Raw genomic sequence first — 25,429 nt, forward strand, 5'->3', positions numbered from 1 at the left:
TCATATCAATGTAGCTGGCAAGCTGCAGTACTGTACACTCTGAACTCCGACAGTCATCCTGGCCAAAAACCTGTGGACAATGAACATAATGCTTCGCTTTTCAAACTCCTGCTTGTTCTACTGCTAATGACACTCTATGCTAGTGTCATTAAGACATTAAAATTTTTTGGTAAAAGGTCAAAAGCAGTAAATAGTAAAAGTAATATCTCTTTGTTACAGCACTGTGTTATGCTGACAATTCATACAGTAACATAAACACACATACCATAGCTGCCCTTATGATAACTTGGTAAAATAAAGCTACTGAGATATTTGGTGAATGATAGTGTTGCTCCTGAATACTGTTCGAGGTCATACTGCACAACTGCAGAATACCTTGAAAAGTCACACACAAATTCCATTGAAAAAAAAATTATCTCAGTGTCAAAAGGTGGCACAGCACTGTAAAAAATGTAAAGTCCCACAAGGCTGTTGTAACATAGTGAATTAAGACCTAACTCTCAGATATAAAGAACATTAATTTTCAATATCATTGGTTTAAATACTTAATTTTCAATTGGGATGGCAAGTCCTAAAACTTGGGCCATATCAACGGTAAGTGAAAAGATGCTGTGTGAAATCTACAATCACAATTTTTTAAAATGTACACTACAAGCTATACAAAATATATCATTTTACAGAATAGTTTCTATACAACAGGAAGGAGAGACTACGCCTTGCCCCAGAAATCTTTCCTCTTCTGAGCTCGTTCCAGTATCTGAGATGCAAGAGAACTAGATGCTGCCGAGCGAGCAGAAATCTGAGACAACCTGTCATCTGTGGGGGAAGCGAGAAGGGAAAAGATAAATAGGAATATTAAACATACATATTCAGACACAGTTGACATTTTTTTAATATTTTTATGACCTCTTTCACAATGAATACTAAAACAGTACCACAGTACACTTCAATTCAATTACTTGGCAACTGACATGATGGAGAATAACCTCACAAGAATGCCTCTAGTATGTCAGGTAAGTTTAAGAGAGCTACGTGCCCATCTCTTGCGAAACTCCAGAATGAAAGCCCTGTGTTCACCTGGGAATCACCCAGTTCTCCAAGTAACCTTGATCTTTACTGTCCTGTGTCAGAAGACCTCAGGCATTGTTCCTCTGCCAGTGAAATCTATATAGATTAGACTCTGGTAATGACATATTCTTGAAAGCAGCCCACTGCTTCAAGCAAAGCAGACATTAGAATAATATGACTAAAATATCAGAAACCATGCTGCCAAGAAGAGACTTTCTGTGCCAAATCCAGCTAGTGTGCCAAAAGCTGCTAAAAGGAACATGTCTTCTGAAGAAAACGTAAGTTTACCACACTGACAAGAAGAAGCAGGCTTCAGAAATATAGTTTTGAAGGGTCTTCCTTTTGAATACAGGGTCCATTTCACACAGTAAAACTCCTAAAACTAATCAGTCTTGATGCCGCTTGCCTGATAAAGCACAAAATAATTCTTCAACAGCATTATTAAAATGTTGCTTCAGGTCTGTCAAGATGCTCTCCATGAAAAATAACCTTAATTACACTCATTCTCCTGTAATGGATTAGAAAGAAGTGTATCACTAGCTACCAGACCCCTCACCAACACAAAAAAAAATAAAACTAGGAAAAAATTCCTCAACTCAATCCAAACAGCACCAGTATTCTGTCAGTGTCTGAATTAACTTTTCAGCAGAGTTTCTAAATTCTTAAAATACAGTGATCCTAATAACCTGTAACAAGATCACACACACTATGTATAACAACTATATCTCCATGTACGAGAAAACTGCAAACTGCACTTCTGCAAACCAACATGTCATTGGAATAACTCCCAGGTTTGTACCTGAACAAATATGGGCATACAAAGTATCTGTAAGCTGGCCCATTTCACCTGCATTCAGCTCACAGGGAAAAATAAAAAATTAATGCAGCTACAGCATTTAATCTGTGGGCAGCAATCTGTGCGCAGCAAGCTGCAGAGTACTACAGGATTTTGCATGTTTTATGCAGTTGCACAGAAGCTTGGCTGAACCATCTGCACCACCCACATATTTTGCAGCCAACTGCAATGAGTAAAACAGAGAATCAGCCTGAACCTTGGTTAAAACCCAAGGAGAAAGAAGCGCCAAGGGGTACAAAAATAAGCTTTTCGTGGTATAACTATAAATAAACTGCAATCAGATTCAGATATAAACCTGCTCTGCCATACTCTGAGCTGAATCAAACACAGGTGATTGCAACTAGCACAGCACCACACCAGGCTCAACCTCAGACACCACACTAAGAAGGAATGTATGATAGATACAATGCCTTTGGTTGACTCATGCTACTGAAAGAGTTTATTTGTGTCTGCCCACAAAAAGGCCAAGAAGATGCAGCTGTGCAATGGCTGCTCTAGTAGATTAACTTTAAAATAAACATTTTAAAAAAAGCCCAAAACAGCAATCAGAATAGGAGCATGACATAAGCACCCCTAACACACTGAGCAGAGGACAGGTGGGAAAATTAAAGTCAGAGGGATCATTTTATGTTGCATATCTGGGGCTAAAATCTCACAGGCAAAACCTTTATCCTGAAGTTTGTGGTACCTTTAAAGTTGCAACCAAAGTTATTCCAGCTGCAATTTGGGCTGTGTTGCAGTTTCCTTTGGTTGCTATCAACACTTAAGAGGCTTAAAAATGTGTGGGCAGGAAACAATTTAAACTATGGAACTAACCAATCTACGGTAACCCTATTGAGAGCCACAATGGTCTGTTAATTTTTAGCCACATTTAATGGTTTATTCATATTACCCTAAACCTTCATATTCCTACTTCAGATTACTGTTGGAATCCTGGATGCTGAAAATTTTAAACTTTCTGTGCTTAAAGGCACAGACCCACTAAGAAACACTACATTTGACATAAAGTCATAGAACAAGCTTTTAAAATTAATTAACAACACTAAGATTACAAGTGTTTAATTAAAAGTCTGCAATATCACAAAGTAAAAAACTTAAAATTTAAGATTCTAAAATATAAAAATAAAACAAAATAAAAGTTTTCAGGCAAAAGCAAGTTATTCTTCTTTACCTTCTTCTTCCTTCTTCTTCATAAGTTTAAGTAATGTTTTATGATTAAACAAAAAAGTTCACATTGTGGACTTCAAGAAATCAGTTATTAAGTTAAAAAAATAATCTGTGTCCTTTCTTAATTAAATAATTTAGTTTTAAAAGACCTTAAAATAAAAATTATTTAACTATTTTGTACCTTACTAATAAAAAACCACCAAGCTCACAATACTAAAACTATAACATAGATAAAAATAATAAACACCTAATTGCAAACACAAAATACCATCTGAAGTACCTTCAGTCCCAACTTCAAAAAACCAATAGATTACTAGTCTGAACATGTTCAAATTATTTGAATAAAAATACACTGTAGCTATTCAGACAAACACATAAACCAGTATTGCTTACTGCATTCAGAAATTTCTCATATTCATGCAAAAGTTAAAATTTATTTAGACTACATACATGATTTACAGTAATATTTTGGATTAAGAAATACCTTCATCATTACGGTTTCTCTCCCGAAGGGGCAATTGGAAAGTTCTCACTTTTGGATTGCCAAGATTCCCTAGGACAAAAAGTCAAAATGCACAGTTTTGAATAATTTCAAAACAGACCAAGGATAATATTTCATTTTAGAATATCTAAAAATGTTGTAACATTATTTCCAAAAGAAGAGTCTTATAAATAGTACACATGAAAATTCTACCAGACTCTTTTACCCTAAGATGAGGTAAAATAATCTTGCTCCACTGCTTTCTTCTCGAGACACCATTCTTTGGTACATGCTACAAGTCACTTTATGAACTGCACTCAAGGTGCAGAACTAGAAACCAGCACAAATTCTAACCTTTCTGAGGAAATTCTCTGCATTTCACCTTCCCGCTTAACCTGACAACTGCTTGTTCTGTTCTAGAATGGAAATACTGCTTTTTAGCTAATCTCCTCTAATCAAAGGACCAAGAACTGACCTGAAGCAGCTATGGAAAATCTTACCAGAATGAAAACTAAGGGGGACAGGAAGTCTTTATCAAATTTACATACCCAATACCCTTAAACATTGTTAAAAATTTTTGAAATGCTTCAGTACAAAATCTGCCCTCAGCGAAGAAAAGGTTTTTCTCAATATCCAATAAACCTTCTAGAGACACGTTTTCTAGTATCCTTATCCTGCAGAAATAATTTTAAGGAGCTTACCTCTCAGAAATCCACAACTCTTTCAAAATAATACTACATCATAAAGGTCCCACTTACACACTACAGTTAGCAATTGCAGCTGGAAGAGTGTCATACCACCCAGTTGCAGCTTAAATATTAAAATTTAGAGCTGTTCATGTTAAACCAAATTATTCTCACAAGTAGTATTTATTGAAATTAATAAAGCAAAATCAGACAACAAATTGATCACTGTAATACAGTGATATCAGTGAAATCTGAAACTAAGGTGGATGTTGTGCACATTTCCTCAGCAAGACTAACCAACCATATAGTTTAAAAGCTTTTGTTTATGAACAGCATATTCTTTATAGATACTGTAAGGCAGCAAGCTCAGCACCTCTTGGCCTGAGCACTGCACAGTAGTCATTTACATGCCGCATCACTCTAACACAGTCATAAACAAAACCCACCATTATGCTGGAATTCTGGATCCTTAAGAGTCCCTTGAATACGATGAGAGGGACTCCAGCAAGGCTCAGAGCAGCTTTTTGCTGACTTTGACTGCTCTTGATGGGTGGAATCAAGAGGAATTTGTTCATCAGCAACCCTGTTAGAAGGCCACTGATGCTGCCTAAGTGGCAGAGGATCCACAGTTCCCAGCCCAGCAGGTGCAGAGTTAAAGTGTGAAGTGGCTTCCATTTTCACATCAGGCTACAAACATAATAGAAAGGTAAAAAAAGGAAGTATCAAAAAAAGCACAGAACTACAACATCCCATATACGGCCTCCAAGTACAGACCTTCACATATGCAGCAAATGTTGGCTTTACACTTTTATATTTCTCATGCAAGTACTAAAAGAAAAAGTATTCCAAGCTTGTGAATGTAAAGAAAATCTGTCCCTAATAAAAAGTACTTAACATGGCCTGAAAGTAATCTAATCAGGTCAAGAGCTTATTTTCTAAAACTGTGATTTTTTAGATTTTAAAACAACATAACCAACTTCTCCTGCAATTGCCTACTTCTATTACAGAATTTACTAGAGAGGATGTATGCAGTTAAATGGTAGCTCTCTTTGTAGAACATGGTGCAAGCAGAACATCAAAATTTTGAGGATAACAACTCCCAAATGTTTCTATTTTTCTTTTAGTAACTACTGAAGCCGCAACGTAGAAGCAGCACAAAAGTAAAGGAAAGGAAAAGTGAAACTATTATGGTACATTAACCTATTTTTAAATAAGCACCCAACCTCTCCCTCTTGAATTTCTTCCATCTCAAGCAATCTGGAGTTATGCCCTATGTCAATGGCTACAATAACATTAAGGGGAAATTCTAATGGCAACTTATTTATTTTTCTGTAAATGAATCCCATGCATTTAGCCAAAGAAGCCACAATGAAACACATCTAATCTCACTCCAGTAGTCTCAACTCCTTTGTTTGACACCCCAAAAAAACCTAAGTATTCAGACATGCCTATTTTAGTCACAGATACTGACAATTTAAGACAGCAACTAACAACTCAAGATTTCTTAAATAAATTATTATTACTTTAAAAGAACATTCCTAAAATTCATCATGATAAGTCTGTTTTCTGGCTCACCTGGAAGGACTCTTTTTTTGTAGGGCTTGTTGCTAAGTTTTGCTTTCTCTGAGGTAAAGATGAAGATTTGAACTTAGGAGCAGACACTAGAACAGTACCTCCTATTGTATTGGAAAAGATGAAAAATGCCTTATTACACTAAATAACCTAATAAATTAATTCAATTATGTATTTTTTCTTTAGTTCTTGAAATACTTCTTTGCATTTACAAGTCTTTACCAACAGCTGGGGCAGTGTGATTGTGTTGAGTCCTGGGGCTTCCTGCAAGAGATCTCAGCTTCAGAGTAGGGTGCTTGCAGCCTCTCCCTGAGGATACAAAAGAATCTGACACAGCTGCAGAAGTGTTCAATACTAAGGCATTCTCACTGAAAAAAAAAAAAGAGTAATGATTAAAGAATTAGCTAAGGAAGAACTCAGGAGTCTTGCACTCAAATTTTGTTTCCAATCCATTCCTACAATGAAGTCTAAAGCAAGACAGTTAAGGCCTTAGCACCTCAACAGCCTGTAACTAAAACATTTGCTTGCCAAGGGGAGTCCTGGATTCCAGCCCTTAAGCCTCAATTTCTGTATTTTGAAGTCTCAAGCTATAAATCCAGGCTCCCTTTGTCCTGAAAAACGCTGCTGCACAACAGAGAGGCTCAATAGGAGAGCTGGAAAACTTTGAACCCAGAAAAACTTTGAATGTGGTTGCTGCCTTAGAGGTGGGAGTAAGGGTTTGACATTCTTCAGTCAATGTGGGGGAAATGAAGCCAAATACCTCAAATTTCTGTAACCCTAGTTTTTTAAGTGTACATCATAATATGATGTAAATATATATATCATACATTATATATGTATATATAATATACATCAGCACTACCACTACAGTCCTATGCCTCAAGGTGCATTTCAAAAGGAGGTGGCAGCATATCCACAATGTGGAGAAACCTGATTCTATCAGTACATGATAGACACATTTAGGAAAAGAATTCCTCATTTCTAGCTCTCAGGAAGGTGTAATATGTAAGCATTAAGCTGGTCTACGTGACTGAGTCCAGTGCATATCCCAGAACACACAGAACCCCACTGCAAGATGACAGAAAATTGACAATGTCAAACAGAGACATCTATCAACTAGACTATCTCTAGAATTAAATAATAACTTAGAAAGGTTTCTAGATGATGGTTTTGAAAGCCAGCATTTAATATCTGTTCAAGTTGAACATCTCCATTTTTCTTTTTTGTTTGAATACATGGTACTATTCCAAATGGAGACAATTACAATTTCTTACTTTTGATTAGTGCTGCAACACAAAAGATTAAGATGCAATAAGGAATATAAAATGTGTAGCTGACATGGTTGCAAGGGTCAAAGCTATTCAGAATTAAATGTCTATCAAACTAAAATACTGTTCTACAAAAAAAGGTATCCAAAACTTACATACTAAAAAGCCAGCGACTTCTGAAACTAGATATAATTTGGATCTCTGAAATGTCAAATACTATACTATGCATATACTGAACTGATCTCCCAATATTTTTATACAGTCCTCCACATTCTTCCCACCGGTGCTTAGTAACATAATCCCCAGTGATTACTGGATATTAGTTATTTTTTTCTCCTAAGTCCTTAGTCTTTGTGCATGAATTTTAAGAAAAATAGATGCCTAAGTACAATATTAGCAGATATCCTGTCCTATCAAATTCTACACCGTCAACTTGAAGCAAATCATGAGCTTTAATTTTCTCTAAACTTGGCTGCTGTGTAATGAACAGTCTGTTCTAAGAGGCCCATACTGCATATTTCATTGTTTTGGAGAAAAACATTAGAATCATTCATGCATCTACAAACTTCTGTCTTGCAAGTTAGAAATCCAATCTTTTTAATGATAGGTCCACTTCTGTCAGCCAGCTCAGTGTCTTAAACCTTCTCATTCCTTATCATACTGTTCAAAACAGAAGTACTACCACACGCATTTACACTTTCTTAAATACAAAAACTATTTAACCTACAAACATGCATATATATGTATATATACATCAAAAAAACATTCAGTTTTACCCTTCAGTTTTCTTATCTTCTTTAGTATCATTATTGTTTTCTTCTAATTGCTGGGCCATGACTGCAGCCTGTTCATCTGACTTTTCTTCCTCCTTCTCTTCTGTTGACTGTTGATTTTCCCTTTCTTCAGTACCTTCTGGCTCATCCCAAACTAGACGTCTTTTGACTGGAACAGTTGAAGCATCTGACATGTCTTTCTTTGTGTTGCCCTGATGAGCTTGTTCTCTGGAGTCAGATTGCCATAGCACTTCAGGGCTTGCTGCAGCCTCTTCTTCAGAAACACTGGGTAAGAAAGAACAGAGCATTTTGTATTACTGATTTGCACAACATACATGTGTCTATACAGAACAAATTCATCCAGTTCAGTTCTTCGCAAGAAGTACAGCTCAGACATTAAAAACTAGTACCACTGACATTATGAATGGTAAATTGACACTGCAATTGTATCTGATGTTTAAGCACATCCCGTTTGAAAATTAGATTTTATGAAGACTTTTTCTATATTACCCTTTCTAAAAATGCAACACAAATTAGGGCTGTATTTTCAACTTAAACAACAAATTAGATTATGTGAAGTGGCTCAAAAAACAACTATTTCCATACAAACCTATATTCAGCATTTTGCTCAGTTTCAAAACTGCAGAATAACAGGCAGGAATGACAACCTTACCCAGCAAGATCTAGTGCTCTGATGTTGCTGATTCCTTCTTCTGAACTGGAAGTTGAGGACACATCCCAAAGACTGTTATTATCAGACAGGATCTGATTGAAATGGTACCGGGAGAAGTGTGTTCCCTCTACTCGTTGCCTGTAAGCCTTTGCTCTCTCTCGAAGCTCTTTCACCTACACATCAAGGTTTCACAAGTTTCACAGCTGTTTAAACTTCACTATTAGGCTACTATAAATATTTGCAATAGCTACTGACAGCTAGAAAAGTAAGTTATAATACATAATACAGGGCCAGCCACAGCACAAACATTGCATTGCATGCCACAGTACATGTAAGAAGAGGAAAGCAAATATAATATATTCAGTAAGCATATATGTTTGAGCCATGAAGCCAAAGCAAAATTGGCAATTATTCATTCCATAAGCACAAAAATTTATGCAGTAAATAGGAATAAGTTTAGTGCTGGATTCTATTTTTTCCATCAGCACTCAGACACAGTGCTCCAAACACTGAAAGAGGAACTTGGATACAACCAACCTCCATATACCACATGGAATTTAAGGTGTTTTGAGATGCCTAAAGAGAAAAATACAGAGTTATTTTTAAATTTCTTATTCTTCCTCTCAACTCTCAAGAGTGATATTGTTATTTTCACCTTTGTAACTTTACTTCAGTCTAAGTAAGAAATTAAATACTAAAAATCTGTCAACATAGCTCTATGCTGCCTCCCTGAGATTCAATAAAAAGCTCTCACACAAGTACAGTCAGCACTGGCATTCCACCAGTTTTTTGCCAAGCTTGAGGAAATTAATTTAGCTTTCTAAACATCAACACTCAAAAATACATTCCCCACTAATTTATGACAAATTCAAATCAACAGATCTATGTGTATGTGTAATACTGAGTTTGTATGCTGCAAACACTGCAATTGTCTCTAGCTACATAAGCATTAATGAAGAGTTAAGATTAATACGAGAACTCTGGGTGCTACTGTATTCAAGACATAGTATCAAAGTTATTCCTTATGGGCTATCAGTAACTGCAAGAATGAGATACAAAACTGTTCAGGTGTCAGTTTTACTCCGAAATAATAAAAGTGATAACCCCCCTCTTCAAACATTATACACCATCATTTTAACAGTTAAGACCATTTAAACATTTGCTGTCTTGTGCCCTTCACCCAAGCACAATTAAAGTGCAGCGAGAAAAAGCAAAATCAAGAAGTTTATGTTTAAATTATTAAAAATAATTTTGTGATATCCTGTGAATTCTGACTTACTAAAAAAATGGTCCACAGGTAATAAGTATTTTGCCAAAGAGCAGGAAAGTAATACTGATATTTCCTCTACCACACTTTCATAGCTTTTCTTTTTTATTCTTCCTTCATGATAGATTTCACATCATTCTTCCTGTAAGGAACAGAGTTAGCCGGCTAAACTCAGCTAATCCCACTAAAAGTAACTGGATGCAGCAGATGGATATCCAGCTAACATCCCACAGTTTGGCCCACTAAACTTCCAAAGAATAGTCCATTAAAAAGATATGCTTGTCATTTTCAAAGGAGAATTTGAAGTTTGATGTGCAAGTGATTTACTGGATAACTCACTTTAACTAGAAGAATAAAAAATTAATTATGATAGCCAAACAGAAGGAATGTAAATCCAGAGCAACAGGGCACCACAGGGGGAGGAAAAATACTGAGTCTCCTGTGAATTGTGAAGAAGTACAAAGGACAACCATCTCCTTCAGCAACTCAGCAGGCAGCATTAACTCAGCAGGACACAGACCCTAGGGAGTCCTACTGCAATTATGAATTGCCCACATTAATTTTTCAAAAGCACAATTAGACAAGACTTTTTTTCGTTCAACTGCTGAAAAGCAGCCTTAATAATAAATTGCAGACAAGCAGCCTACAAGTAATCACTATGGCTAAAGTCACACCAGGATTCCCTTACAGCATCTGCCTGTTTGGACTCAGAACTTCAGAAAACCTGCTTTGGACATAAAGTCACCCATATGACACATAGCTTTTTTCTAGTTTCCTGCAATTTCCTTTTCAGCAAGAAAATCTCTGTGGAAAAGTCTGATGCACTCCAAACATATCTTGACAGTGTGGGAAATCCTTGATTTTTCATACACTCTAATTAAATGCCACATGTAAAGTTGAACATCCATCCTCCACTTGCAGTCTCCTCATTCTTTCCCTCAACTGTACTTCAGGGACTCCTCCCAGCTGACTGTGCCACAAACACACTGTATTTCAAGGCCCATCCTTTAGATGCCTACCAGTCAATTGCTCCTGAAGCTGAGCACTGCTCCTTATTGGTTTGAACGTTTCATGATGCAACATCAACAAATTTAAGTATTATATGCCAGAAAAATGACATCATATTTTACAGAAACATTCAGTATACCACTTAGGCTGCATGCAATAGTTCATAACATTTTGCAATCTTAATTACAGTAAATCTAATGCATATAAAAAATTAAAATATTGCTTCTTTTCAGTCCTCTAACATCCTCTTGAGGCTGTTTACAAAGAATGGATTGTCCCATGCATGCATACACAAACTCTGATCATGAATCACCTCATACTTTAATATACTTTAAGATCTATTTCTCATTATGCATTTTGTATGTATTCTGAAATTCTTTCTTTTTGCTAAAAGGAAAATTACTTGCTAGATTAAATCTAGCAAGAAAACACAGAACTGAAAGCTACCAGACTGCAATTCACAATTGTCTGCAATTCACAGGGAACCTTATTTTCAAAGAGAACCTGTATTCTCAAAGCCCAGCACCCTAGAACCATTTCTTTCAGTTCTACCTTCCACATCACTGTGGCTCAAACTGATGAGGAACCTCACATTTCCAAGTATTTGCCACACAGGCGCCCCACAAAGGCTCCCTCTATCAGCTGGGAGAAGACTAAGTCAATTCAGTGAAATCAGAGTTGCAGAGCTAGCTCTTAGTTTCTTAGCACACTATTAACGGTTTTGATTTCCTTGACTGACTCAGGAATCACACTTAATAATGATAAGAAATGTTGTGCTCTTGAAGCTACTCAGCATTTTCACAGTTCTGTCAAATTGCTTCACATACAGTATGATATGGATTGCAGCTTCTGAATAAACTACAAGAAAATACATAAACTGAAATTTGCAAGAAAAAATCTCTATTTTATGTTGTGTATGACAGAATTCAGTGGACTGCTTTGAATGGATTCATGGTAAGCTACAGAACTGAGTCTGACCATAAAGCCAACCTAGGTTGATATATATGTTGTCTTTTTGTTTCTATTCTCTTGAAATCTCCTATCATTCAGCCCTGTATTTTGAAAACTTCTGCTTGTTACAACTGAGATGAACATCAAGAATAACATTACCTGTCATAAGAGACTCTGTTCTGAATCATCCCGATTTTACAGGAAACAAAACTTCTCACTCTCTTTGGGGGTCACATTAATATATTTTTTTAGTCTCATCATCTCTTTTATTTTCCTATGTATTATACTGACTTGTCATAATCTTATTGTCTTTGCATACTCACCTTTGGGAGCTTGAGTCATTAGCACTACAATCCCAAAGCTGTATCTTATAAATAACATAATTCAAAGCTTTTGCATCTAAAAATCAAACTACAAAGCATACTCAGGCTTCAGATTTTCTAAAAATACTCACCTGGTTGTGAGCTTTACTCTTAATACGAGACCAAACTCCATCTTTGTAGAAATACTGAGCTGGAGACAAAAATTTTGACCTATATTCAGTGTTCATTTTCCTAAGAAATCAAGAATGAGGAGAAAAAAAAAAGAGTAAAGTCTGATATCCAGAATACTCTTTAAGAACACTTTTAAAGTTACTCAAAAAGCAAAGATATACCTGCACCTAAATGCCAGTGAGACACAAACACATGCACAAACAACAACTCAAACCAACACAACTAGGAAAGCTGTGAAAAATACTCATTCATAGTTGGCAGTCCTTCAAGTACTTACTCCTACTGTTTTTTCCTTGCAAACTTCCACCATGAGCTTTTCCCCTGACAGCCAGAACATAATACACAGCCTCAATTACTTCAATGCAAAGTGTGGGACCTTGATTCAAATCACTAATGAAGGTACATTTAAGTAAAAATGCATGGTTTGGCATTAATGTGTCTGAGACATTTCCTTCTATGAACTCAATTTTAAAGGCACTCTGCATATGGGTGGGGTGAGCTGCTGGGGCTAGAAACATCTGACTGCCAGAACAATGGTCAGTGTAATTCATCTATGTCCTAGTGGCTTTGATCTTCAAAAGGCCTCAGTACTTGAACATCTTTTCCCTTCTGCCACACACATACAAACACAGAGAAATTAATATATATAGCAGGCATTGAGTAGTACTTCGAGTCCTTAAGCACTGAACTGTGCATGTATCAGCTTAAATCTAAATATATTTCTGGATTTAGCCATGCTTCAAAATATTACCAACTTAATTTTTATATATTCAGCACAGGGTGGAAAAGCCCTATTTTTCAATACTTCTTCAGAAATAGGTCATAAAAGCCTGGAGTAAGAGAATAAAATAAACGTTGTAAAAAGAAAAATACGAAGGTCGAAAAACCCCTTATATTCAAAATTTCTCTCAATAGGTCCTTTCCTTTAAAACTGACAGAAATCCTTCACTTTTGGCTGCAAAACCAAAGGGTTAGCACAAGAAACACAATACTGCTGAACCTGGATTCTGCTGCAAAAGCAGGCCATGCATTGCAACACAGCTTGCATTCAAGTAACAATTCTGTCTGCATATTGAGAACTTCCACATTTTTACAGCTATTTGCCCAGTGACTTTTAAGAAAATTTTGTCTTGTGCTACTACACTGAAGGCATTAAGAGGCAGAAATCTGCCCTTAGATGAAAAGAGCCCCAGCAAATGATCAAGAGTTTTGCACATTACTCACTGCAAAATTTACTACAATCTACTGCAAAGAGTATGAAAACCAAATAGTTAAGGGTTTAGCTATACTATATCCACTCGCTTTTCCATAAAACAATTTCATTTCTTAGAATTCTGGGTCATCATTTTGTAATCAACTCCCAATACCCACCAGCATTTAGGCAGATAAAGTCTTCCCTCCCACCTTCAATTTAATGCCTTAACACTGCCACAAAGAATGAAAGCAATTGCTAGGGCATACATTAAGCACAAACACAAGAGAGATGGAATAATCTATGCATCTGAAATGCCTACTTCCTGGCTTTTATTGCTCTTGACATATCTCAGATGGGTATGAAATGGAAATACGAGTTCAATTATTGCAATGTAGGCATGTGGCAGAAATAAAAAGATACTTTGATAGAACTCAGTAACGTACAATTTCACTTCATTTCCATGCTTACCAGATTACTCTAAACAGGACAGATTTCTTCCCTTTACCTTGTGTGTTTGCTTTTGTAATACAAGGCTTTACAGACCAGAATAAGCAGACATCAAGTACAATCACCACAGTTTTAAGGTGTGGAATGGGCACAGTAGATAAAGTAGTTTGAAAGGGGACTACCACTTCTAAAGCACCTGTGGAAAGTTTAGCACCAGCAGTGCACTGATTCTATTTCATTCATGTTGTATTCATTACTACTACTGTTATTGCATCACAAGGTTCAAACAAACAGGAGTGATTACAAAGCTTCCACTTCCACTGCCCAGAGGAGAGGATGGAAATGAACATCAGGTTTGGATGTACCCACAAGCAGCTCAATTTCAGCACTTCAAGGAGCACTTGCCACTGCAACTGCAGCATGGTGTGGTTAAAGGTCCATAGTCCATCATCCTAAACACTGGGCTGCTGTACACCTACCCACTAGTCTAGGTTTTCCTATTTTATACATACCCACGACTTGTATGTAAAGTGAGGGGCTTTGGACTGATATGTTGCTTATTATTTTGTTTAGGATGTTTCTGTTCTGATTTCCCTTGTTTTGTTGCATCTTCTGCTGGTTTTTGAAACGGTTCTTCCCTCTTACTCTAAGGCAAAGATAATTTTAAAAATACCACATTAGCTAACAATCTGAAAACCCTCTTTAGTTTTTTGACATCAAGCACTTGGAAACAGTTAATTTTCTAGTTAGTTGTTTTGAATATTCAATACAAAATATTTAATATTTTGGATATTTAATACAAAATACCACATTATTTTGTTAACATAAAAATAAACTAGCAAAATACCAAAGTTAAGATTGAGCGCAACATTCTGCTAGCTAGATGATCTATTGTGACCACTTTACAGAACTAATTCTACATGAAACACAGAAATAAAATATGATATCTACACATTCTCACCTGCGTCCAAAAGGTAAATTTTAAAATATTTATTTTGTTTTATAAATGTTTAGATTGATTTGTTCGGGTTTTGCACCTAAGTTTTTTTTCCTGATTATTTCATTTTTTCAGAAATGCAATGCATGACTTCTGATTGTGCTAGAGATCTTCAAAGATATTGCTAAAATTCAATTTAAAAAAAAAAAAAAGCCCACCAAAATCCCCCAAAACCTTTCCAAGATACTCATCAGAGATGAGGTATTGGTATAAACAAGTTTTTTAGGCATTTTCACAAAAATTCCCTTCTCATGACTCCTCTTACTTAACTTCTTACCTGTTCTAGAAAATGACCTGAAATTCCAGTATTAAAACCAGATAAATACTTCCTGAAAGCCTCAGGCTTTTCAAGCTTTTTTCATATCTACTAAGGGGCAAAAGGGGACATAAAATTTCTCATCCTCAGATGGGATTTAAAGAACTGGGCAGATCTGAATTTTAAATTATAAAACCTCCAAGCCAACAATCCCCTCAGAAGTACCAATGGCTTAGTTTAAGCCAAGGCACTGCATGTTAAATACACCTTTAGCTCAACAGTGATTCTAATGAGCACCTTGTCTCACAATAGCTCCTTCTGTTCCATCAGCAACAGAGATGGGTGGTGAGGAGACTCAGATTAACTGCGGGCACCACACAGTTGGTACAACCCAGGCCAGAAGATTCCTAAAAAACCAGAATGACATCTTTTTGGAACAGGTCATAAGGGAGCTGACTCAGAAAGCCAAAAAAAGGAAGATCTATGCCCAGTGGAAGCAAAGTCAGGTGACATGGAAAGAATACAGAGATACTGTTTGCCACTGTGGGGAGAAAATTCACTATCTCTGATTTATGACATTCAAAAAGTTCCAGACCTCCCATCTGAGGTAGAGTTCTACTGCACACCAAGACACAACACTGGTATCAGAGTATAAATCAGAGATTTAGATTACAGAAACTATCCTAATTACTAAAAATAACCAATTGGGAGCAAGAAAAAAACAAAAAACAAAAAAAAACACCTTCAAAACTCAGAAACTTAAAATTTTAAACTGAACAAAATGCTCTACAGAGCCCCTAAAAGAGCAGAGCTGTAGAGAATTATTTTCTGTCTTTTACAGCAAAACCACTACTGAATCCAGTGTCACTTTCAACACTAAATAATTTCAACCTAAACCCACCCCCATACAGAACAGATCAAAACTGAAGAACTACTACTAAAGCTTTTCTTTCTAGGAAGTATTTACTTGTTAACACACCAGAATTTCTTTCTCTTCATTAACACCTCTCTCTTGTGGACTCTTAACAGGAGGAGACCCCTTGGAATTTCTCTCATATGTAGTTTCAGAAGTAATGGCAGGCGGTTTAACCGGAGGTATGGATTTCTTTGTGTTGCAAATTAGCTACATGGGAGGAAGAAAACAAAACAAAGGAAAAAAGTGTGATTTGTTTACCTTAAGGCTAAATTTTCAAAATCTGTTGACTTATTCACACAAATACACTCACATATGAGCAGAGAGAGTCATCACTACAAATACAGCATGTGTAGACTAATGAACTTCTAGAAGAAATTAAAGAGAAACTTAAATATATTTTAAAGTGACCAAGTCAGACACAGTTAAACCTGTGATGAAACACTGTTCTTAATAAAGTTCTCTACCAGAGGTTTTATTTCTTTATTTTATTTTTTGTTCACCTTCAGAGTTCTATGTAGGATCATGTTTTTTTAAAGGCCATAAAACTTCTATGTGAGTCCTTAGTACATGTCCTGCTCATAAGTAACAGAAAACTGCTCTGAGTTTTAGAGCTAGATGCTTAGAGCTTGGGCAAATTAAAATCCATTCATATTCAACAAGGTAGAGAATTTGTCTAATATGTGGTCATAGGGCTCCAAATTTCAAGACCATGCCATATATGAGAAGCATACATTTTACATAGATTTGCCATGAGAATTTCGGTCTGAATTATAACCTAACTTGGATAACTTCAATATTCTCACAGAATCTCATTAAGGGAAAGGGATTGTCAGTATTGAGGTATATTCTCAGCCATATCAACAGTGAACAATAATGACTTGGTAATATGTATAATTTTTATCATTATCATTTTTTTTTATCATTTTCCCTAGGTTCTGCTTATCCATAGACGCATAATGCCCACAGACTTTTTCTCACTGCTTCTTCTTCTTCTTCTTCTGAGTAAGCTATGAAAAAAAGTCTTTCTTCTGAAAAAAGCACAACGCTCACAAGCATTAATAATGAAATTATCAAACTGATTGTACACAGAATCAAATGGAATTCTCTTTGATTTTTTCCATAAGGTGACTTTCTGGAAACTGCCTTTTTCTCAAAAGGTCCTATGGCTTCTCTGTATTATGTATTTCAGTGAGTTTTCATTGGATAAGGGGCTGCTGGGAAACATATCCTGCAGTAAATCCACCTGCTTGGTACTCCACCAGAAAAAGGCAGGATAGTGATTATCTTAGTTAACAACATTTATTGCCTCTGAAAGATGTTCCTGAAGAAAGAGTAGACAAATGCAGAAGTGCCTGCTTTACACTGTAAAATGACCAAAAGACTGAGTCTCCTAAGTTGTGATCCCAGTAACACTTAATTGAAAACACAAAGCAGTCTCACACCCAGTTACTCTCTGTGGTCTCACGAGAAAAAGCAGCATTCTCAACTCTACAAAGCCCAAAAGCTCATGAGAAGCATTAAAATGTCACAAGAGTATCTTAAAATCAGAAAACTCCACTTTTAAATATAAGCTGTTCTCATAAAAGAAATAAAACACTAGAGAGACACACTTCAGGGCTTAGAAGTGTATGTGCACACAGCTGGAGACTGAGAAGAAGAAACTGGGGCAACACAGATAAATTAATGCAAACAGAAGAACAGGACCCTGTCAGAAAAAGCAAAATATAAGGCCTAAGGAGAACAAATACTTAGGCCTGACCACAATAAAGAATCACATGGAAACAAATCCAATTATGTTACACTTTTGTATAGTGAGAGAGAAAAAAAATATAACAACATTAAAGTTTGTCAATCCTCCCCCAAAAGAGGAAAAAAAGGAAATCTTTCTGAAAGGAAAACTTTGCTGATACATAACAGAAAGTATTCATTTGCCTTTTGGATTCTATAATGTTACCTGTTCAGCTGCAAGTATTGGTGACTTTTCATGAGGACTCTTCCAGACAAATTGGCTTTGATATTCAGAGTTTCTGGGGATATTTACATCTGCTTTCCTCTGAAGTGCTCTGTGAAACTGATCATGAAAAAAAGAAAAGAAAAAATTACAATGTTTGTTCCCTTTCCTGCATATTTTGCAACTTAAACATCTTTCAATACACACTTTCAAAACAACAGTTTGGGATTTGGTTTCAAGAAAAAAATGACTGCAAAGTGCATTTTCTCATTATAGTCAACTACCCCAAAAATCTATATATTATTGGCTAAATCCTTGTTTAATTGAAATCAGCAGTGATGACACACTCCAAAGATGCAAATGAAGAGCAAATTCTATTGAATTAAGAAACTACTATTCTCCCAACAAAGAAGCTACAAGAGTATCAAAATACAAAACCAAAGAAAGAGAGAAGCAGTTTGACAAGAGAGTCTGAGCATGGATATGAAATTACAGTTAGTAATTTTTAGACTGGTCAATTAAAAATAAAAACTATTCCCTTACCCCATTACCCATTTTTTCTGATTCCTTTTTTGGAGATGAAAATGCTTCGGTTTGATTTGGTGGAGCTTCTGAGGGTGATTTCTGCATGTTCTCTGCAAGGGCAAGAGCTATTTCACCACCAGAATCTACCACATGTGACTGAACTTTTGGGGGGAGTCTGGATCCTTCTGGTGTTTCAAGTTTTTCCTGATTCCCATTATCATTGTCATGGTCCGTGTGCAACTCTGCAGGTTCAGTTTCCAGCGGGTCACTCAAATCACAATCCCCTGTCCATTCCAGGGACTTCGAAATCTGTGGATTATGGTAAGGTACTCTTCTCTTGGAAATGAATTTTGGCTCTCTCACAATTCCTGAGAAAAAGCCGTACTAGATTTAACAGAAACATTCATTTAAGACATAATATCACTCTATGACAACAATAAACTGAATATTTATCACACAACCTATTACTAGAAAGCTTGGAGCAGTGACAGACTATGAATTACAGGCAAGGCTGTGAAATTCTGTGCCTTTTCCTATCTGCAAATGACCTTCCTTTCCACTAAACAGACAGGAACATGGTGCTCCAGAACCACACTGGATTAAACCCTATAAAGCAAAAATGTCCACAGGACAATCCTGTGCAAATTGATTCTGGGACCTGAACAACAGGAAAACTAACACAGCCAGTGAAAAGAATATGGTTAACCCTATTGTCAGTAGTCAGTTCTTAATTACAAGGCCATAATTTGGAACACTTATTATTGTAGGAATAAATGCATTGTACTCCAATTACACAGACTGCAGTTGCAGTGAACTGCACCATTTTTTTTTTTTTGCTCTGCCTTCTGCCATTACAATAATTACTATTTTTTACTATTTTTCAGAGCACTGCAGTTGTCATGACTCTTCAGCTTATCCCTCTCCCTCAGCTCCCTACAGGCCTCTCAAGCCAACTGCTATTTCCCTTTCCTCCTGCTTTCTATTCCCATATTTGCCTATCATTATAATGTCTACATCCTTAAATCCTACACTACAGTATCACAAGGTTTTCATTGTAATGCCTGACCTTCTCTTTCAGTTAGCTCCTAACTACATGTTAGGATCATAACAATTTCACTTTATCAAATTTTGCTCCAAGTTAGTCTCCTCTTAAAAATGGAATTTTATTTACTATTTCCATACATCACAGATAAACCAATCCCACCCTCGACACACCTACATGGGTTAACAATGCACCTGCATTTCATGTTTGGGTCTTATTTTATGCTGCATGTCAGAAACTACTTTTTATAATTGAAAATAAAGTTTCAGTAGCCATAAAGAATATGGAGTTCCAAAACATAATACATCTAAATGACGACCAAGACTGTGGTTTTAATTTAATTACAAAGTGCACAAACTATAAACACCAGCAGTTCACTGTGGCCATGCACTCATCACAGCAAAGCTTTCCAGGCCTTGGCTGCAACCAAGAGCACAGTTTCCAGGGGCACTTACCAAACTGATCCGACCGAAGTCCTGCCCACAAGGATTTCTGCTGTTGGGATGGGCTACGAAACTCTGGGCTTCTCCATTTGAAGTTTCTCTTGTATTCACTCAGTCCCTACAGCAAACAGAGAGGAGTCTGTCAGGCCAGCGGTGCACATCCTGCGTCGCTGCTCCGGCCGGTAACAGGTCTCCGAAGGGAGGAAAATCACCGACACGCTGCTGCGCGACGAGCTAAGCTGACAGGTTGCTCGGCATTTCCAAACCCACCCCCGTCGGAGCACAGAAAGTAATGCTGAGAAAACGTGGAAGCATTTCATGCACCAAAAAATAACGTTAAATTTTAAAAAACCAAAACATGTATCTTATGTCTCCAAGTGAATGGTTTCAAGAACAAGCACAGCCGGGACCCGCTGTCACCCGACAGAACGGCAGAACCCCTCCTGTCTTTACGGGCCGGCGCCGCAGCGCCGGGGCCTTCCCTCCCCGTACCCAGCACCGGCCGCAGCCCCGCTCCCGCCGCCCCGCACGCCCGGGGCCGTGCCCGGCCCGCCGGGCCCCGCTCCCGTTCGGCTCACCCTGAACCGCACGGGCATGGCGGAGCCCCGGCCACCGCACAGCCGGCCCGGCCCCGCCGCCAGCCCGGCCCGGCCCGGCCCGGCCCGCTCCGCCTCGCTCGGCCGGCGGGGCGCCTGCGCGGCGCCCGGGCGGGCGGGGAGAGCCCCGGGGCCGCGCCGCGGCGGGCGCTGCTCCGGCGGGGCCGCCGCGGGCGGCTGCGGCCGTGCTGTCCGCGGTAAAGACGGAGCCCCGGTAACCGTGCTGAGCCCCGGTAACCGTGCTGAGCCCCGGCGCTGTGTGTCTGGGGAAGCACAACGCGGAGGCACCCGGTGTTAATGGCAATGCCCGGGGGATCTCGGGCGCCTGGTTACAAAAAAATCACGCGTCCGCGCATGCAGCTTTATGTTGCTACAAAAATAACGTTTCGAGAAAGGAAAAAACCAAGTTTCTTACCCTTCTGGAGCCCCTGCGATGGCGTCGGTTTGCCTTCGCCACCTCACCCGACATAGCCACCCGGTCAGGAGATGCTAATCCACCGTCTTGTTCGCATCTTCCCTCGGGCGCCGCTTTTCTGACTGCCTTCTCCCTGCTAATCTCCATCCTGACTGGTTTTGACTGTATCGCCTCAAAAAGAACGGAGAGGGTGGCAAAAAATAAAAGTGCAGAGATGGACGTACGGCCCTAGAAGGGCCCGGGCGATCTGTTTGCGCTCCCTGTTGCCCGTGGCTGCCGACCCGCCCCGCGTCCGCTGTCTCCGCGCCGGTGCTGGGGACAGCTGCTCCAGCAGCGCTTTGTGCCCCTGCCTCTGCAAAACGCCCTGCCAGCACGGGGGCAGGGCCAGTGCCAGACCCACTCCGCAGAGTTTTGGTCCGCTGGGACGCTCTATAACTGGTGAGCAACAATTTGTTACTGTCGACGCGCGGGAGAGCAGTGATCTGTAATGAAAAGCTTGCGAGCAAAGTAAAATGTTCTTCTGCCCTGTGAACAGCAGCAGGGGAGCAGAAGAAAGGTGCTGAATTGATAGTGTTTTCAAGATTCGCACATCTTTACTCATGAATTTCAAGATCAAGACAACAATTTTGGTGTGATTTACTTGCCGATTACACTTGAAACCGCTAGGTCCACCATATAAAGTTGTTTGGTTTGTTATTACAGTGATTTATTTTGTAATTTTCATTTAGGTGTAGTTCAGTAGATTTTCTAAAGTAGTGTGCAAACTTGCTACAGAATGTGAAAAGCCAGCTGGCAAAAACACCATGTTAAAAATACATGTTACAGGTTTGCCAGGAATCTTTCATCTTTGACATATATGGAAACTAGGCCAAACATAACTTCCATATGTTTTTTTGCATGTTTTTCAATTACCAAACTACAACAATGCTTTTATAGATGGTTTGAGGCTGTCTGAATTGGGAGATGGATTTGATTCTTTAGTGCCGAAACATAGTAGGATACCACACCATCCTGATATGCAGATTTTTTGTATTTCTTCATGTCTCTTTTTACTTTTTTAAGATAAAACACAAAAAATTATCCTGAAACAATGGAATTCACATTCCTCTTTATACACTGATTGATTTAAGTTTCATTTTAGATCTTCTCCTTATAGCTATGAGATAGGAACAGTTTATATGGGGGAAGCACTTTAATAAATATGTCGACCATTGAGCTACTAGTGTCTTTATCTCATGTTTTTAACCACTACTGATGTATGCCAGCCACTTCAGGTTCATTGTGTACAGATTACTGAACATACAGATATTCAAGGCAATATGATGTAAGAATGCTAAGATGCTTAGGCTAGTAACAGTATTTTCACATGAGAGTTGAATAAATAAATGAATAATGAAAATATGGGTCTGTGTGTAGAAAAAGTTGCACTGCATTCACAAACTCAGCGTCTAGAAAAGTAGGAAAGGATTGTTTCCAGTTTTCTGGAACATAAACTTGCAGGGACTGATGTAAGTGTATCCTTTGGTAACTGGTCAGTAGAATTTATTGGATCCTATTGTTTAAAGAAATAAGCATTTAAAGCTTGTGCTACATTACACATCTAAGTAGTTTTGAGTTAAGTCAGTTCATATTTCTGCAACACTAGAGAGGTTGACCATCTTCCTTCTTTATTTCCCATAGAGGAAATGTAAGTATTTTAATTTGCCTTGCTAATTCTTACTCCACATTTAAATTATCTTGGTTTTGTTCTTCAAATTAATCAAAAGATGTAGTTTCTTATGGTAAACCATGTACAAAAAATATTTTGATTTTTTAAAATGTGTATAATTTAAAATTATTAATTTGTGACGCACATTTGTTTTCCCATCAGCTTCACCACATTTTGCTATACGTCCAGACCTAATCTTTGGCGTTTTCTATCTCTTGACACCCATACTCTTGAGTCTTGACTTCAAGACTTGAGCAACTTTAACTTTCACTTCAGCCTGTGAACAGCTAATTATTGCATCTAACTAAATAGGGACCTTCCCATGACCTGTTTCTCTTGCTGCTTGTAATCTCAGATACCGCAGGCAACCTTCCATAAGGGAGCAGGTAACCTGAAGTCTCTTCCTTTTGTTTTAGCACTGGTGTGTGTCTCTTGCCTAATCTCAGAGCATGATGTATCAGCAGCCCTCCCTGCAGCCAAAGAAGGCTAGACACAGCTTGCTGTGAAGCCTGACAACTTCATTCTATGTGTCAGCCTAAAGGGAATAAAACAAGAGCAATGAAATGTGTTTTCTACTTCCAGAGTCTGTAGCTTCTGGCACTCACTGCTACAGGAGTAAAGGCGGAGTGGTAGCACAGCTGGCCTGGCTCAGGTCCCGTGGTTTTACTCTTAAGAGCAAATGTTTCTTGTGCAAACTTGTTCCAGCGTATTTTAAAACCCATTTAGAAACTTCAGTGTTAAAACTACTTTCATCTTAGAACTCATTTCAATCCCTTTTTCAAGTGACAGAGCTGACCCAGCAGATGTTAAAGGGCTGTGTTTTGTTGCTTACAGGGGCCTGGATTTGAAGATATCCTGGCTTCATGTCCCTGAGCTTGGCAAAAGCATTTACTTTTATCATCTTAAAGTAGACTGTCTCTCTGGTACAATTTCATTCTGAACAGCAAAAAAGCTTATATTGTTCTTCATTATAGCTGTAAAAGGGGTCATAAAAGTGAAATATGGATAGACAGATCCAACTCTCAACCTATCATCTATTTATTTGTGCATTGTATGCTCTTAGGGCAAAACACTATTAAAAGTGATGGCTGCCTTTGAGAACTTCATCCTTAACCCCCAGGGCCAGACATATAGCAGGGCCTTTCATAACCAAGGGCTGACAACCTCCATGGCAACCCAGGGTGATCTTGGATCTAAAATGTCTTAGATCAGACCATTTTAGAAATCAGCATCCTTAGCCCTTTATTCCTCCCTCTTTAAAGTGAGAATAATGAGATTTTTAACCATGGTTTAATATCTGCTAATCATGAGGGTTGGTGTTTATTTTTAATAAAAGCACAAGGTAGTTTTTAAAAAATGTAGAATTCCAGTTCAGAAGCAGAACAGTGTATCTCATGTGTAGATGATGCAATGGCAACCATGGCCAACTTCATTTTTTGCATTAGTAGAAGAAAGAAAATAGGAAAGCACGTATCATTTTGATCTAATGTTTGCCTGAAGAGCATAGAGAGGCTGCAGCTGCTCATCCTTCAGCAAAGGAGCTTGCACCCACTTTGTAGGTATAAACAACAGTGATCTCTGTTTCTGTAGGAAGTACAGGGCATTGCTTTGTGATATTTGTGCAGCTCTATGCACTCAGTCATTACCAGTCAACATGACTGTTCATACTGTAAAAATAATCTCCTGTCTGTTTTTAAAGGTGCATAAAATTTTTGCACTGCAGTAGCAAAATTGTGCAATGCTGGCATAAATAATCTGTTCTGACAGGCCCTCAGGGAGTAACTCCTGTAGACAGGATGTGTGAGTATTATCCTGGGATGATCTGATGCACTGGTAACTGCACTGTAACAATGGAAGCATGAGATGGGCCTCAAGTACAGTACCATGGGCAGGCTCAGCTGGGTTGGTAAGGTAATGCAGCTCAATTTCCAAAGCAAAGGCAAAGAAACTAATAGTCAGTGTAGAGGACCATCTGTTAGACAGACAGAATTCCCTGTGTTGTATTAAGAAAACCTTTGGTAAGAGACATCCTGAACCTTAAGTGAAATCTTTGGTGTTTTTCATTTCTTACTTTGCTCTACAATCATTTGTAGTAATAATCTCTTATAGCACAATTGGTGCTATATGCATACATCAGTAAGAAATCACACTTTCATGATGCTGACTCATAGCCATTTAGAAGGGAAGACTCATTAAGGGAGTGCAAATTATCCACACTGTCCAAAGGAGATTGTTCTTTATGTTTTGGAATCAGGATGTGAGCAGCTATCCCTCTTCCCCGCTGCTCTTGGCAGCATCCTTCAGGATGCAGACAGAAGTTTGTTTCAACAGCCCTGTAGGACAGAATGACAATCTTGTTCTCCTGGCCTTTGTCTGCCCTAGGCAGACACACATGAGCTGGTGTACACATTTCTTACCTGTATTTAGGTGTTGCAAGACATCTGACTGTGTACCTGGTTGTGACACATGGTTGTGGCTGCTCACAAGGACAACAGCTTCTGAACATTCTGTATGAACCTTTAGTTGCTGCAGATCAGCCTTAAAGTTGGACTTGTGTTAGGCAATGCACAAGAATATTTTAGGGCACTGAATACTGCATCAAAACGCACCCTTATGGTGCAAAGTGCTGCAGGCATGTGATTTGAATGTGCTTAAAAAGTATTCCAGTTTTTAT

General features: G+C 38.2%; 1 protein-coding gene across 2 annotated transcripts; it reads right to left on the bottom strand.

The window, feature by feature from the left end:
- Positions 1–532: 532 nt before the first annotated feature.
- On the bottom strand, positions 533–21,565 carry MDM1 (Mdm1 nuclear protein). Of its 2 annotated transcripts, none has more exons than XM_021547400.3 (15): positions 21,048–21,565; positions 20,049–20,154; positions 18,570–18,919; positions 18,030–18,146; positions 16,139–16,282; positions 14,419–14,552; positions 12,225–12,324; positions 9,082–9,120; positions 8,545–8,717; positions 7,875–8,156; positions 6,053–6,198; positions 5,834–5,934; positions 4,705–4,945; positions 3,576–3,644; positions 533–816 (listed from the first exon to the last, which is right to left on the bottom strand). In XM_021547400.3, exons 1-15 carry the CDS (start codon positions 21,192–21,194, stop codon positions 710–712), a joined length of 2,256 nt encoding a protein of 751 aa, XP_021403075.2. In that variant the 5' UTR covers positions 21,195–21,565; the 3' UTR covers positions 533–709. The 2 variants fall into 2 exon arrangements, with proteins under 2 accessions (XP_021403075.2, XP_077639639.1); XM_077783513.1 differs by lacking the exon at positions 21,048–21,565 and adding an exon at positions 20,615–20,701.
- Between the last annotated feature and the right edge of the window lie 3,864 nt (positions 21,566–25,429).

Source organism: Lonchura striata, chromosome 5, assembly GCF_046129695.1.
Source record: "Lonchura striata isolate bLonStr1 chromosome 5, bLonStr1.mat, whole genome shotgun sequence".
NCBI classification, from domain to species: Eukaryota; Metazoa; Chordata; class Aves; order Passeriformes; family Estrildidae; genus Lonchura; species Lonchura striata.